The sequence below is a fragment of the Lonchura striata genome, chromosome 4 (genome assembly GCF_050655825.1).
Source record: "Lonchura striata isolate lonStrDom1 chromosome 4, ASM5065582v1, whole genome shotgun sequence".
Classification (NCBI taxonomy): Eukaryota; Metazoa; Chordata; class Aves; order Passeriformes; family Estrildidae; genus Lonchura; species Lonchura striata.
The window spans coordinates 43,613,538-43,630,460 of NC_140706.1; the positions used below are offsets into that span (position 1 = coordinate 43,613,538).

The 16,923-nt window shown below is 40.7% G+C and overlaps 1 protein-coding gene across 4 annotated transcripts in view; it reads left to right on the forward strand.

Moving 5' to 3' along the window:
- Positions 1–16,923, forward strand: part of GATB (glutamyl-tRNA amidotransferase subunit B) — a 41,884-nt gene that overhangs the window by 21,259 nt on the left and 3,702 nt on the right. For all 4 annotated transcript variants that reach the window (XM_085578884.1, XM_021530220.3, XM_085578885.1 and 1 more), the window contains 6 exons: positions 1,696–1,809; positions 2,852–2,936; positions 3,304–3,348; positions 5,266–5,455; positions 11,903–12,036; positions 12,422–12,500. In XM_085578884.1, coding sequence (XP_085435010.1) covers positions 1,696–1,809; positions 2,852–2,936; positions 3,304–3,348; positions 5,266–5,455; positions 11,903–12,036; positions 12,422–12,500 — 647 coding nt within the window. The remainder of the gene's footprint in view (positions 1–1,695; positions 1,810–2,851; positions 2,937–3,303; positions 3,349–5,265; positions 5,456–11,902; positions 12,037–12,421; positions 12,501–16,923) is intronic.

A 16,923-nucleotide genomic window follows, 5' to 3' on the forward strand; every position in this document is an offset into this window, starting at 1 on the left:
CTTTGTGGGCATACATATTTAAAATCATTTTTCACTACTGAATTTGGCCCTAAGATTGGCATTGGAATTGCATTGTGGTATCTTTTATTGCAGGGTGATTTCTGACTTTATATGAGAATCCCAGTATTGGAAATATTTTTATTCCAGGATAGTTAGCTATAAAAGTGTTTGGATTTTTTTTTCTTTCTTGAAGGTTTTAGGGGCTTTTGCATTTACAGTGAAGACATGTGCCCAGTTTTATCAGATGTTATTTCATTAACAACAAACAGATGAAAAGATGCTTTCATTGTAGAGTGAAAGAAAAGTAAGCTGGGCTTAAAGAAAAAAAAGCCCTTCTTTTTAATTTTTTTTTTCTTTTAGGAACTTTTGCAGCCTGGGTCTTTTGCTTATGCCTGATTAAATTCATTGTCTGGTCACACTGACACCTACTACATCCAAGTAGAAACAGGTCACGTCTCAAATGAAGCAAGGGCAAGACAAGACTATTCCTTGTTTGGAACAAGTTTAACCCCATAGAGGGAGCACATGCAAAACACTTCCCTTGAAAGAGATGTTGGGTCATTCCAGCATCTTTGTCTCATTTGCATGTCTGGCAAGGCTCTGTGAAGACAGAGGAAATTGGTGTGCTGTCATCCAGCCTGCTTTTACAAATTGTACTAAGGCCTCGTTGGTCAATTTAAATCTCTTGACCGGATGGGTTCTGAAGCCATAGTATCTTCACAGTTTTAACTCTGAGCCATTTTGTACTCTCATTTATAATTCTGTAATATTATAATGTATTCAATCAGTAGGCATTTATTTCTTTTTATCTGTATTTAATGCATAAAAGAAAAAAAACAAAACACAGAGAAAGGCTACAGATGCTCAATGTGTAATATGGGGAAAATTATGTTTCTTAACTTTCCAGGATGTAATACAGCCTCTCCTGTTTGTGTATTCCCAGCAGCTGATAGCTGTGGCAAGGCTTTTCTTCTCGGAAGAGATGTCTTTAAACGGACAATACTTAGAAAGATGCAATTATGATTTCCTTGTGGTTGAGTCACTAAAAATTTTTAAGGACACTGGTCCATTTTGGACTGAGAGTGCATGATGCTTTTATATAAAACTTTGTACAGTTTTTGGCAGCCAGGGACATTTTAGGGGATTGCAATTTCCAGAAGGATAGGAAGAAAATTACCAAAAAATCCACTGCTTCTCACATTCTGTCCTTGAGCTGTAAAATTCCAAGAACACCTTAGTAAATCTGTTCAACATAACCTTAAGTTCTTGTGTTCCATGCTAGGGTAGTATATATCCATCAAATTGTAATTCCAAAAGGTATTTTTGTGCTGCTTTGAGAGGAATGGAAGCTCACAATCCACCGCCTTGCTTGTCTAATTCTGCCCTTTTTAAGAGCTGTGAATCAGAAGCTCTTTTCACTGTGTGGCTTAGAGAATCTGCACTGCACTGCATCATGCAGTTTTCTGAGAGGAATTATGAGCAATGATTTAAAACTATTTTGAATGATTCAAGGCAGTCCCTTGAGATGGAATCACATACAGAAAGCTATGATGAAGTGGCTGTTACTCCTTTCTGAACACAGAGAAGTCTGCTATTAAGGTTTTGCATATAACATGCAGTTTATTTATATATGCCAAGGTTTTTAACTCTAGTGTGCAGGGCAGACTGTTCTGTTAATAAAATTTCCTTTTACAGAGGGTCAGCTGAGAGTGGATGCCAATGTTTCTGTGCATCACCCTGGAGAGCCTTACGGAGTGAGGACTGAAGTGAAGAATATCAATAGCATACGATTTCTGGCAAAAGCAATAGGTAAGTTGTGGTTGCTTTGTTACAAGGGCATTGTAGGTATTTTATGTGATCTGAGATAAAATATGTCAGGCTCCTGAGTGAGTAATAGGCCTTAAACGCCCTGACAAGCTTCACTTGGGTGTCTTCTCCATGTGCCTTGCCTGTGGGTACACAGGAGTCCCATTTATGCTCAGGCTGGGGCCTTCAGACCTTACCTAAATGGCTGTGAACCAGGTGTGCCAATTTTCAGTCCAGTCTCCTAAAGGACCTTGGACCTGTTCTGTAGTCTTGTTCCTAGAACTTAGCTCCTTCTGCTTCTCCCTGAGCTCCCTGAGTGGACCCTGGGCTTGGCTCATCCTCTCACCTCGACTGGCACTGTCAGAGGACTCTGGTGGCAGCACCTGCCCCTGCTCACACTGTTCAGACTGGTGGGACTGCATCAGGCCATGAGGGCGTGGCCTGGGCTCTGGTCACCCTTCACTCCTGGCTTATCCCATTTTATGGAGCAGCCCCATGCTTGCTACTCCTTGACAGAGTAAATCTTAGTATTAGGCATGCAGGTTTTTTGCAGTAAAACCTCTGCCTACAAGAATGAAGCAGGTAGTTCAGTGCCTAGCATGGACTAAAATATGGTAGCAGAGGTTTTGTCTCCTCCAGTGGAGATGATTGCTTTCCACTGAGTATGGTGTGTGATGTGTGTGAAATTCAGATGCAGCTTGGGTATGATGAAAAAAAAAAGCTGATTTTTACATCTCCAAAAGAAAACTGAACTGGGTGACTGCAAGGTCACCAGGAATACATGATTTGACTGCAGTGCCTGGGAGAAAATGGTTTCCATTTAAAGGAAATAAAGGCAGATGAGGGGAACACACCAAGAAAGAAGCAGTGCTGGAGAGAGACAGTGACAGATAATTCTGCCCATAACTACTGCTGTTGATTTCATTAAGGTTAAAACAACAAAGTCTTCCATTATGGCGTAGCAGTGAAAAATGAAATAGTGGAGTGCACTAAAGCTAATAGTGTAGTCTAACAAGCTTACTCCTTTTTCTTTTATTACTGTCAGACTATGAAATACAGAGGCAAATTGAAGAACTTGAAAATGGAGGGACAATTTTGAATGAAACAAGAGCATTTGATTCCAAGCTTGGGTGAGTTTTTATTTCGGAGGAACATAGGAATAGCTGCTTTTGAGTGCCTACACATACCTAGTGACATGATCAGGAGCCGTAATATAGTGTTGATCAGCTTGTGTCTTCTAAAGCTAATGTTCACAAGTATAGTCTCCTCTTAGGGAGTAATTTAAGACTGAGGCTTTTTCACAACAGATTGTATGCTGCATCAAGCAGTGTCTGTGAAAATGACTGCCCTCTTACATGCACTTATTCTTTGAAGTGGTTTTAAGAGGCTGTCCTGATCTTCATGAGGCAGAGGGTTTGGGTTGTGGTTTTGTGGTTTTGCCATAAAACTAACTCCATGGTGTATCTCTTACCAGATCTTGTTTTACTTTTATTTTAGGTGCACAGTACCAATGAGAGACAAAGAAGGAAAACAGGATTATCGGTATTTCTTTTTTAATAGACCTAACATTTCACCAACTGAGAATTTACTGAATTTCTGAAGTTTAGCCAGTGTAATAAGGATGTCAAGTTAGTCAGTATAGTGAGTATGTGTCGGAAGTTTACCTTCCACTGGAAGGGGCAGAGACCTATAAAAATCAGTGCTAATCTAAGCAGTTCAGATTCAGGGTTTGTGTCTCATTTCTGGTAAAACCCCTGGAGATTTCTCAAAGACTAGGCTGGGAGTACTTCAGCTCAAAGTGGGAAAGTTGAAGATTTACTGTATGGCCAGTATAAGTGTATTAAGAATACACTTATACTGCCACACATAATGCCTAACATAAAACATCAGAATTTTTGAGTTCAGCATTGCACCTGCTGTAAATACAGAGGGAAGCAGTTCTCAGCTACCAAGCCCTGCCTCTCCATGCTTAGATTCTGTGATCACAGATCACAAACAGTGTTTGAAAATCCTAGCTGCTATTGAAAGGTGTCAGCATTTCATGGGCAGGTTTCTACCTTGAAGTTCTTTGTAGACCTAATGAAGGTGTTACCTTGCTAAGTACCTAGCCTTCCACAAGTGTGAGATGACAAACACTGAACCATAAAGTCACTGAGGAAAGATTTAACTGTGAGGCTGAGGGGACAGGGCATGAGTCCTGTTGCAAAGCAATGCTGCTGGGAACAAGTTCTGAGGCAACACTGCAGGGCAGCAGCACAGCTGCTTGGGGCCGTCGCAGTGGCCATCCTCCCAATAGTTCCCTATCTTTGCACCCCTGAGTGAGCTTCCTGTTACTCCCAGAGTTCACTTTCCAGCAGGAGAACTTCCAGAGCCTCTTAGCTTTGTCAGCTCTGTGTTCCTGTTAGATCTCATATTCTAGCACTGATCTTGCTACAGCAGAGCAACAATTATGAAAACATCCCACAAACTTTGAATTTAAATCTGCTTTTTAGATTATGTTTTTGTAGAAATGCAGCAGTGATAATTCTGTGAATTCCTTGTTATGATAGGGGCAGGCATGAGGCTTATTTAAAAAGACTAATTTGAAAAAATGCAAAAGAAGATTCATTAAAACCTAGACAAAACTGATGAATCTAAGATATTTCAAAAAAAGACCATAAAGATTATTACTACTACTAAGATTATAAACAGTATTGAACTGTAAACTATGTCTTTTGGGGTTTTTTGTAACTTAGTGCTGCACATTATACATTCATCTTAAAATCTATGTTTAAGCAGATTTTAAACAGAAATCATTATAGCTCAATGCCCTTTATTCTAGTAGTTTTGAACCCCTCATTTGATCATGTAAGAGTGAAGTTTCTGCTTCAATCGCAGTTGTTTGAGTCATTTGAATTGGCCTTCTCTTTACAGGAGCCTTTTGTTCTGTGATAGCACCCTGCTGAGCACAGTAACTTTGCTTTTAGCACAGCATGAGATTTCATCAAGATTTTTGAAGTTTGGCTGGAAAAGGTTACAACCTGCCCAGATCACTCCTGGCAGTTGGCTGTCAATCCTAGTTCTTCCCTGCCAGCCCACTCCCATTTTTATCCAGGTCTGTAATTCTTGCTTGATGCCAAAAAGAGTGGGCTGTTTCCATATCTTTTATTGGTGCTATTCGGACATTTTATTATTATTTTTGGTGCAGAATGTTTGAATTACCCCTTTTGTATTATGAACTCTTTAACAATTGGTGGAAAATTCCTGAAGAAAAAAAAAACAGAGGCTTTGCAAAAGTTTGGGCCTGATCTCTTTCTACTTACCAGTGATACACCAGGTCTTTAATTTTCAATATTTTGTTTAGTTGAAAGGGTGAAACAGCTTTCATGGAAGTATAAACTTGTGATACACATTTTATTCCTTGTTGCTTGGCTTCTGAGTGAAAATAATTATAAAGGAGTTTTTCTTTATTTTTGCTAGGTTCATGCCAGAGCCAAACCTTCCCCCATTGATTCTGTATGATGCAAAATCTTTGCCAGCTAATATGAACCATCAGCAAGTGATAAATATTGATTGGATTCATGAGAGACTTCCTGACCTCCCCAGTGTGAAGAGAAAAAAGCTTGTTGAACAGTATGGGATTCTTCCTGAACACAGCTTCACCTTATTGGTAGGTCTATTGATCAAGTGCTAAAATAAGTCTAGATACTTGGTTGCATGGTTCTTGAAAAGATTTACAAATGTCATATTAAGCAGCTGTCAGTCCTTATGAACATTCTAACTTGGAAGCGTGTCCAATACTTTGTACCATGGATGGATGGATAGAATGGTGGAAAAAATTAACCAGACACAGAGTGCCAAGAAGTGTTTCTCATGCAAAGTGCAGTCAGATAACTGGTGCTTAATATTGATCTTGTCTGTCTAGATATTGCTGCACCCCTGACTGACTGCAACAAATGTACAGCTTCTGGATACTGTCCCTTGTCTGCAAGTGTTTGCTCTTCAGCTCTGGGCCTGCTGCAAGGCTGGGCACATTGACCATATTAATGAATGCAAATCAAAATCCAAAGTCTAAATCTTTCGGCTTCATGTGCTCCTTGACCTACCTTCCACATTATTGAAAACACTTCCCTTCCTTCTCCCCAGATTTATTCTTAGGGAAATATACAAAATGGTTGCACATTATCAACTTTGACCTCATAGTTCAGTTTACCAGGGACAGGTTCAGAAGAGGGGAAAAGAAGGGAAACAATGTGGCAAATACAGTTATAAATGAGGAAGTGACAGCAAAATCTCATAACTCCCAAAATTATTCTAGAGGACTGTGAGCTTCTTAAATGTAAACTGTCATCTCTTTGCCAGTGGAACTCTGGGGAGAGAGTTAGTATACTCATCCTAGAATTAGACATTTCACATACCCAGCTAAGCCAGGAGAACGTCCCGCTTTGGTTACCACTGTCATTAGTGGAGACAGAAGGAAAAGGACTTTTTCAGAGTGAGATTCAGAGCAGAACTGTAAGTACTTTAAACTGTGCTCTGGAGGAGATCCTTTCCTTTGACTATAAATGAAGGAAGAGCAGTACACATAACTACCTCATCCCTTCTTTGTATGTCTGTAATTCAATACACTTGTACAGAAGCTCATTCTACAGGAAGAAAATGATTCTCTGTTCTGGGGAAAGCTGTTAGGAAAACTGCTTTTGTTCTGCTGTACCATTTTAGTGAGTTGCAGACTGTTTGGTGGGCAGGTGAGTCATAATTCTCATCAAAGTCACAAGGCTGCATAGTGTCACAGTATTGAGAGGTGTCAGCAGTTCTTACCTTTCTATTTCATTGTATGAGATGCAAAACATGATTTTGCTGCCAGCATTCCTGTTCATGCATGCATTTTTTCACATATTTCTAACATATTAAATTAAGCATAAGAGTAGAAAGGGTAGATAGGTCCTGCATCCTTTTTTTTTTGAATTTTTCTACTTCTTCCTCTCTGTAGTGCATTGGTTCTGCCAGCTGCTAAGTACTACAGCTGCTTGCTCATTTTCCAAGGCAGTAGTACAGGGAGGAGATTAGGAAAAGCAAAAGTAAGGCTTATGGCTTGAGAGAAACACTTAAGTGAAGGAACGGAGTAGGGGAAAACCTGAAAATTATGCAAATACCAATCACTCACCACTCCACAAGTAGACTGATGTGCTGCCAGTCTGCAGCCAATGACACTGACTACCCAAAATGCCCTTCCCTCAGTTTTCCTTGTTGAGCAGGGCAGGGAATATAACCAGTTTGGATTGGCTGTTAGATTGTGTCCCACCTGGCTTTGTGCTCATCCTCAGCCTATTTGATGTGGGGGACAGAGTGGAGAAAGACAGTTGCTCAGCAGTAGCCAAAACACCTCTGTGTTGTCAGTGTTGCTGTGGTCACAAATCCAAATCTCCTAAACTCCATGGCAGCCACATCCATGGAGTTCATTGGCATCAGCCCACCTTTTGTGTGTATCAAGTTGCTGGTATAGATGGTTTCTGTCATCTCTGCCAACTAGCTGTATATATTTGCCTCATAATGCCCTTTCTTTCAGCTGTTCTCTGAAATCCTTTATTGCCTTTGTTTTTCCCCTTTTCCTTTTTGTGACGTGAAAGACAATGAGTTCCAAGCTGAAATTTGGGATTCAGCTTGTAATAAGCTAATGCATCCATTTGAATGTATGAAGTGAGCACATACTTCATTGCAGGTCTCCTTTTATTGTGCATTAGAATGTCAGCCTGCACACTCCCCACCAGAGCTGCTTGCCTGTGCACTGGGACACCCGTTAGCCTTAATTCATCGGGAAGCGCCCTGTCCGTCGCTGCCTTCAGCTTGCATCAGAGGCTGCACAGGATTGCTGATCGGGCCAGATGCACACATCTAATGAGCATTCTTTCAGGTTAGAGCGCCCAGGAGTGCTCATTAAATAAATGGCAGTTGTAGAGGAATGGCTCTAAAATGCAAAGTCTGTTCTGCACCAACTTGATAGAGGAAGCATTTTGTGCCAAAGTTACAATCAAACACACACATTCCAGCATGCAGGCTAGCTCCTGAGCTTGCTTCCAGAGCTTTGTCCTCATACACAGGAGCTGCCTGTACATACTGTGGTGTTGAGAAACAGATTCCTCCTTTGCCTAATTACTGAATGTACTGAAAGGGAAGAAGTACCCTATTAATATTTTCATATCTGAAATGCCTTATGTGTAAACAGCTTCATTTTTGGTAGTTTAATATAAATTGAAGAAATAAATGATGTTTCTGATTTTTCTTCATGCAGAACTATTCTTACTCATAATTCTTTGAGCCATGTAGACTCCATGGTATTTGGGTACTCAATTTCTTCATGCAGTTTCTACTTTGCTCTGTAAACCAGTAAGCAAGTAAATACATCAGTCAAGAAGGATCTCTGACAACTTTGCCAATTATGGTATTACAATATTTTCATCTTGCTATCTGTTGAGTTAAAAAAAAAGATATATTGGCATAGACATTAGTAGTGTATTAATGCAGACATTAATGTATTAATGTGTTAATGCAATGCTTTATTTTAAAAATGCGTGCTGAGGTCCAGTGAGGTTCAACCAGAAAATACAGTCACAGTCACAGTACAGCATGAGAAAAAACAGTCTGATCACTTCCTTTGTCATGTGAATTCCAAGTGTTCCTGTGCATCTGCTTTTCCTCTGCTTACTCAGGTAAAAGCAACTGTTTTCACCTGGGCTGATTGCCTTGGTGGAACTATCACATTGGTGACTCCTTCAGACAGTCAGAAGTGGGTTGCTGGAGAAACTGGTTTTGACCATTTGCTTTCATGCCCTGCCATTCTGAGATACCTTAGTGTGCAGGTGAACTTGCGCTTCTCTTAGAATTCAAGTCATTTTACAAGAAGCTTTAGGAAAAAGTTAGAACTTTCTTTGACTAGGCTGCTTTTCTCCTGGATGTTCTGGGGTTTCTTCCCCTGACAGTCTTGTACATTTTTGCAGCAGTTGTTACCTCATGGTTGGTTATTGTAGGAACTGTGATGGTGAAAATGGGAAAAACAAAACTGCAAATGACATTTTATTTGTGAACATTGAAGAAGTTTTCTTCTTTAGTTCTTTCAGAAACTTTACTGGTCTTTAAAATAGTAAGTTTATGTTACAGTCCCACTGTCCCTGAAGATTGTACCCATGGTATTCTGTAAAATCAAGTATTGTTTTAAATTTGTTTAAAAGGTGCCTGAAATCACTACACCTCTAGAGTTTTTTACATCTCACTGCTAAGAAATCATCATTTTAAACCATGTTTAATAAAGAAATTTGCATCTGATTGAAATATTGGTATGTCAGATTTCATGCCAGTGAGACTCGCATGAATAAATTACAGCATATTTGGTGTGTGTAATGGGAGCACTGAGTGGCCTGGATTACAAATATGACACTACTATTCTAGATGTCGATGTCTGGTTTTCTTTCAATGAAGTTTAGAGTAGAATATTCAGAATGAGGAGAGAACAGGCAGTCAGCATTCCTGTAAATCCAGCATGTTGGAGCGTGCAGTGGTTTTCAGGTCAGATTTGCTGCAAGGGACAGGTCTGTGTGAGTGTTGGTAGTTGGAGTGAATCTTGGAAGAAAATTTACCAAAATGTAAACCAAATTGAAGTAAAGTAGTGCAGTGTCTAGAAACTGAAGCTAATCAAGTTATCTCTACATTTTTTTAATATGACAAGAAAGCAAGGAAAATGTTTCATTTCTGTCAGTCATTCTGATGTTTTGACATTCTGCCGTACTCATTTCAGTCTAGCATTACTGGGTTTTCCTTCTTTTTGGGTACAGAAAATGACAGTCTCTTTAAAAAAACCAAAATGAAATGTAAGGGAATTTTGGGGAATGTTTCTGGTTTTGTGTGCACAAGTAGTGAGTATGGGGTTCAGAGACTTGGTAGCATATGTAAGTCTGTCTCCCTGAATTTTCCTGGGCTTTTCTGCACTTGGTGCCTGGAAATCATCTGATTAGAATGCGAAGGCTACATGTGTTTGTCCTTGATTTTTCAAAGGTCTGGCAGCAGGATCAGAACTGCAACTCCAGCCAGGCTGTAAATATCCAGAAATTGGGATTTGCCACTGCTAGGGATATGCTCTGTAGCCTATACATGATGGAAGTGCTGGACGTGCTGTGTCTGAGCTGTGTAGCTGCATTCAGACATGTGGCATCTGCAGACATTATTTGCCTGTGCATAATGTTGTAGCTAGACCTGCTCTGTCTGGAATGTTAGTAAAACCTTCTGCAGCATGTGTAAAGAAACCAGCATTCAGACATGCTCACTTTTTCCTATCTAGGTTGGACAATCGTTGCTGTGTAAAGGAACCCACTATTTAAATGAGTGTTTGTTTGTGCTGTTGAATCCTGAGGTGAATTAGAAAGAATACAGTACTGGCAATATATCATTCTAGGAATTCTGCTTAACACACACAGTTTTTAATCAAGTTTACTGTGCTTTGGTAATCATGTCATTCCTTTACTTTTTTTTAAAGTCAAATTTGTTCCTGTAGCCTTAGTTTTGCATAATTGGATTAGATGGTAACTGCTAGTTAAATTAGAATGCTGAAGAAGAATACAACTATGTCAATGTGTACTAGATAGATAACTAGTGGGAGTTAGAAGGTTTACCTTGGTTCACAAAAGACCTCAGTGGTTTCCCAGGCTGAGAACTTGGTTTCTTTGGTCATGGTTTCAAGGTGAATGGGATGGGTCTGATTTTTGTCACACCAGTTTTACAGCACCGATGGTAATCTAGGTACATTTGTTTTGTTTCACAGAACAGAGATCAGTAGTTTGCAGTCTTCTCAAAAGCTATATACATCATTATCAGTGAAAAATGTGGTATCCTGAGTTTTTGGAAGTTTGTGTTGTGAAAGTTTGGAGAAGGAAAGTCTAAAATTCTGTATTGCTATGGCAGTAAATGGCCTTTAAAAACAAGGACAAATGAGGCTGTTTTGATGGGATGTGAGTGAAGAACTCAGGCTTTTTGTGGTTACCCTGCTCTCTTTTTGCTCATAACTGTTCAGAGATCTGGCTGCAGTCAGTATGTGCTTGAGAAATGTTTTTGCTGTAGACTGTATACTTAGAATAGCTCCTTGGCTATCTCTAAGCTGTTACCTCCTGACTTCTGAGAGCTGGCTTGTTCCCGTGCCTGTTCATGGCACATACTGCAGAAGTCCAGTGGCGTGCTGGATTTGGATTCCTCCTTTAAAAGGTAGGAGCTGCTACTTCATACCTCTTCAGCCTTCAGTAAACCTAATGAGTTCTGTGCTGCATTTAAAGGTCCATCAATGCCTTGATGACAAATACCATAGCATTCAACAGACTGTGCAGTATTGGTTCTTCTAAAAACAATCTCAGATTTCACTTAGGCTATAAATTGAATCTCCCACTGTCATATTTTCTGAGCTGTTACTGTGCTGTGTAAAAGCTTACCATAGCATTTCAGAAAAATCTGGAAATAAAACCCTGCTTCTTACATATGACCTTTCCATATCTGTGAAGGGTAAATGCAAGCTAAATTTACTAATTTAATCCAAAATAAATAGAAGTGATTTCAAAATCAAGAGTGAAGTAGTTGCAGACAATTTCAGGAAAAAGCTCTTCTTGGTAAAAGGTAGCATGACAGCCTGTGAGAGCATTGTATTTTCTAGGATTATAGATAAAACACTTGCAAAGATGAGAAAGCTTCTGTCCAAATGCTAATTTTAGGGAGGCATTAAGAGAAAAAATATAGCTCATTTGTTGGAAGTTCCACTGAAACAGACAGGCTGACAGATAAACTGTATATTCCTGTTCTAGGCATAAGATTGTTGGCTGTTATCTTAATAAAATACTCCGAAGTCTCATAAGTTTGACATGAATTCACAGCTGAAGTTTACTTTAGGACTGAGCATTTATATGCTGAGTGTAATTGTATAATTAATTGTAACCTGTGTCACCTGCTCCAAGTGACCCTGCCTTGACAGGGCAGTTGGACTGGATGGCCTCCAGAAGTCCCTTCCAACCCTAATAATTCTGTGATGCTGTAATCATGTTTGCACTCCAGTATCCCTTTGATACATGTAATTTTTTATAAACAGAATGAAGATGGACTAGCAGAATTCTTTGAAAGTGTGGTAAAACAGACCCAAATGAAGCCAAAGAAGGTGATCGGCTGGATTCTAAATGACCTGCTCAGTTACTTGAAACAACATTCCCTTTCAGTACAGGAAAGGTCAGTCTTCTTCATTGCTGCAGTGGTGAGACAAAGTGATCCTTTTCTTGTGACTGGTACCATGTTTCTCCATTGCTCACGGCTGCTTTAGTTGCTCTCTGTGAAATTTGTTACTCCAGGCAGTCCTGCACAGGCCTTGGCTCTATCCTACTGAATGAAGTTAGACAAATACATGGCAGACAAGAGGATCATGTAGTTAAGAGTAGTAGTCAGTGTTCAGTCTTTAGAGTGTGATGATGGTAAGGCATAGTCAGGCCATTAGTACTGAACATGAGGAAAAATAGCTTGTCATACTGAACTGTGTGATCTTTAGGCAAGCAGCAGTAGCACAGATACCTCAGAGAATATGGTGCTGTAATGTAACTTCTGCCCACTTTTTCCCTAGCCCAGTCAGTTCTTTTCTCCTGGCTGACCTGTTGAACCTTCTAGAAAAAAAAGAAATTTCTTCTCCAGCAGCAAAGCAGGTAAGTACCTTTTTGATTTTGCTGTACTCTGCATCTGTGGCTGCTTACTTCAGTTACATAGCAATTTTATAATCATTGTGTATCAGTACTGTGGTTGCTTTAAAGGGAAATTATTTACAGTGTTGATAAAGGACAACTTCTGTAGCTATGCTATATACATATAATAGATGCAAATGCCTTATATTAGTATATAATCTCAGCGGTATATCTGCATATTTACTTTTAGAAGAGGCCAGAAGCTATAGTAGACTTAAACAATGTAAACTGAACTCAAATAAATCCTGCTTCTGAACAGAGCACACAGTAGATCTCAATTTCACTATTCTAGTCAGGCCTGTGTGAAAGGTCAGTGGGAGCTAATCCATGGCTTGCAGTTAAGATGAGACTATCACTTACTAGATTCCTAGGGACAGTAAAGTCTACATTCCCAAGCATTAGCACATAGGAAAGCATAGAATTCCTCCAAGTGCAGTCACAAAAAGAGTTCTGCATTGGTGTACCTGAGTCAAAAGTGGCAGTGGTCTAGCCTTTCGTTTATCCTTGCTTCTTTGAGCAAGTGCTATCATGAAGCTCTCAAGCAAGTAAAGCTGGGTTTGTTTTTTTTTTTTTCATCTTGCCTAGGACAGTCTGAAAAAGCAGCTCTTGATGATTTATATCTAAAATTGTGAACTGGTTATGATGGAATAGTACTGCCGTGTTGTAGACAAAATTTAGAGGCTTTTTTGTGATGGGCCATAATCACCTTAAATTGTTGCAAGCTCATTTATATGGAATGATTTGTCTTTTCAAATTAATTATTATACTCTAGTTAAGTGCATTAGGTGACTGTTTCAGTGTTTATCAGTGAAACTTAATGAACTGTGAATGAACTTTCTGGTTTGTTTTCTTTTTTTGGATATGCTTGTGGTTCTTAATTAAGTTGGTCTGTCTGTGGATAGCCAGCTGCATAAGACAGACATCATAAATAAGGATTTAAGTGCCTGGCTTCAGGCATGTGTGTTTGGAAATTTTGTATTGGAGAAGTAAAAGCTTCATAAAGGAGATAAAGTATTAATAGGAAAAGCACTGGAATGCAGAGCAGCTCTTTGCCTGTGGGGTTGTGACACACCCATCAGTTTGGTGTCTGTGTTTGAAAATGAAGCTTCAGAACTCCGGCCTGAAGTCTCTTCCTTATGGAGATAGGGACAAGGTACTAGTGCTCGTCTATGGGATTTTCTGCTTTGTGGTATATTTGTGTGCCGGGCACTTCTGACACGTTGTGAAGTGTCAAGAATTTCAGAAATGCATTTGTTGTTTAATTACCAGCTCCTTGTAATGTGCATGTTGTCCTCAGTGATCTGAAACTGGACCCAGAAATGGCAGTAGTTTGCCTTCACCAAGAGATGATGCTATCAAACTGCAGAAACCTTGCCACATTTAGAAAAGTATTTTGGTTGCCTGGATGTCAGAAGAGTAACAAATGTTTATAACAATTCTCAGCAGTAGGCAGAGACGGTGGATGGCCCGAGGGCAGAAAGTGCTATATATACACACCAGCAGATGAATTGCAGCTCTTGGGAAGGGGAGCATGATCTGCAGTGGCAGACACTGATCCAGTGGGAAAGGATGGAAGGGTCTGATGGGGTGAGCGCACAGACATGTGTACACATATGTGCTCGCTGTGGGAAGCTGTTAACCACTTAAATTATTTAAAAGGCTTTGTGTTTGGGCTCTGCTGTCTAAGGCAGTAAAAGAGGCAGATAAAAGCTGTGAGCACTGGCTGTACAAACTGAGCATTGTGTGGTGGGATGCAGTGCTAAGCTAAGAGCACTGTGTGCTCACATAATTACCATGTAGGTAATTAGAGAGCTCATGCCCAACTTGCCATCAAACATAGCATCCCACTCCAGAGGTCTCCAAAGCAGTTCCAGGCTGGTGTGCCTGTGCAAAGGGGGGAGCAGCTTCTAGCTCTGCTGGTGCATGGGGCTGTGGGTGAGCGTGTCCTGGATCTGATGGATGCGCATTGCCTATGGCCCAGCCCCAAAGGCATACAGTGCGAGGAGTCAGTGCTGCTCACCCAGGGCTGAAACCACTCTGATGGGGAGTGTGCCTGCGATGGGGCCTTGCTCCTCAAATTGCCAGGCTGGCAGCAGGTCCATGTCTGGTGTAACAGACCTGCCTGTGAGTTACGGTGTTATGGGAGGAAGCTGGTTCCTGAGCCAGGGAAGTGGAAACTTGTCCCTGCAGCCAACAGCCATCCTGGAGCAACTCCATGTGGACACCCTTGTCACTGGTTCATGGGGGGATCCATGCCCAGCAGGCCATGAAGCAGAGCAGACCTTGGGTTTTGCTGGCTTCTGCAGTTGCATAGGTCACCCACATAGGAATAATTTCAACAGACCTGCTTGGCACCCCTACTTTAAAGTAGATAGCAGGGAAAATAGTACAGTACCCATACCTAAACAGAACCATCTGCTTTGACAATTATGACTACACCATCTGGAGGACTGGACCCAACCTGCCCCCCACTTCTCTGAGAGGCTGAGGAACACCCACCAGACATGACAGCTTCCGCCACTGGAAAGGAGAGGTGCCCACAGGACTTGCTGGAATGGTGCTACCTGCTGCTTTCATCCTGTCCTTGGCAGCAAATCACTGCAGATAGAGTTTCCAGTTGGAGCATTCTTAGGCACAGCAGTCAGCTGGCATGGTCACCAGTTGCAAAATGTTTGATATGATGCCCATGACAGCCAGACGTGTAAGTCCTGATTAATTCATCTTGACCAATGCTGCTAAACCTGCATAGGTGGAGACCACAGAACATCATTAAAATCTAATCACACTCAGGCAAGAATCAATAGTAGAAGGTACTGAGATTTCAGTAATGGAAATGAGGCCTGAGATTCATGTTTTGGCTCTGGAGACTTCATAATTTTATCCTCCAGTACTGGTGCAGGCAGTTTGTGTAAATGAGTTGAAATAATTTTTTAAACTGCTTTCTTTAGGTTTGTACTCCTTGCCAAGTGGAGAAACACATTTTTTAAAAGTGCATCTTTGACAGGTCTTGGCCACATCTCTTTCTGCTTTCCTACATACCTGTAAATAACCAAGGGCCTTGATAACATTGTTGCTCTACTAAGTGGAGGTGCTTGTTACCAAATGGGAAGGGACACATGATGCAGCTGTCACAGAGAAAATCTGGTGCCTTCAAGGTTTCTAATGGGCAAGCTTTCCTCAGTGCCAGGAAATATTTGGCATAGGCATAACAGGGAAATCAGAGCTGGATCTCTGACTGTCAAGCTATCCTGCCCCTGATCTAAGTCAGCCTGATGTACATGTTGCTTCTGGGTAACTGCCATGGTTGGCTGCATAGATTTTGTTCATTGCAGATTTCCCCTTCCTGCAGCCCATGGCATCCTGCTTGAATACACACCAGTCCTAAAAAATCTCATCTTCCTTTTTCCAGGAGAATGAAAGGGCTTATTCATTGTCCACTCTGATTTGTGCAGTACTTTAGACTGTCTGGGGCATTTTGCTAGAGTTTGTGCTGTGCTTGGCAAGGACAGGGCTCATTCTGATGGGTGACATAAAGTATGGGTGCCTTGGGAAGCCTCCAGGACAGAAACCTTCCTGCTTCATCCCTCAGGGAAGAAGCAGAAGGGCTGCCAGGAGTAGCAATGGAGTGCAGCAACAACAAAAAAAAACCACAAAACCCAAAAAATTAAAACAAAAAACAAAACAAAACAAAAAAGCACAAAAAAAACCAACAAAAAAAGACAACTGCAGACAGTTGGATATATTTATTTCTAGGGTTATTCCAGGTAGCACTGGCATGATGGTTTTTAAATATCACACTAGAACTAGGAAGATCTTATAGAAGACATCATACACAGCACTGATTTATACAGTAAAGATCTGAAAGTTTTACTTATAGCTATTGTAACTCTGGCTGCTTATTAGTAACTCCAATATTGTGATCTGCCTTTGGCCCTCTCTCAAGGAAAAATTAAGATGTAGCTGCCACAATACAGCTGTGTGTCATTACCCTCTCACAAGGTCTCCAGAAGAGTTGATAAGATCCCATAAAAAGCTTCAGAGTGCCACTGGCAAACAAATATCCTCCTGCAGCAATTGTATGAATGTACAGTTCTTAAATACTTGCTGTGAACAGAGAACTCTTTAACCAAAGGTCTTTTGTACCTGCAAATTTGTCATGCAGAAGCAAATTGCTAGGGTAGTTAAGATCCCATCCCATGTGTATCATTCTACCTGAGTTCTCTTGCTGCCCTGCAAGTTATTTAACATGCAGTTTGAATGCCCCTCCTTGTCTTCCCATCAAAGCCTCTTCTTCATCCTACAGGGAATATTTAATGCTGAAATCTTGACATGGCATGCATTTCCATACTGGGACACAGCAATGGCCCAAACATACAATTATATCTTC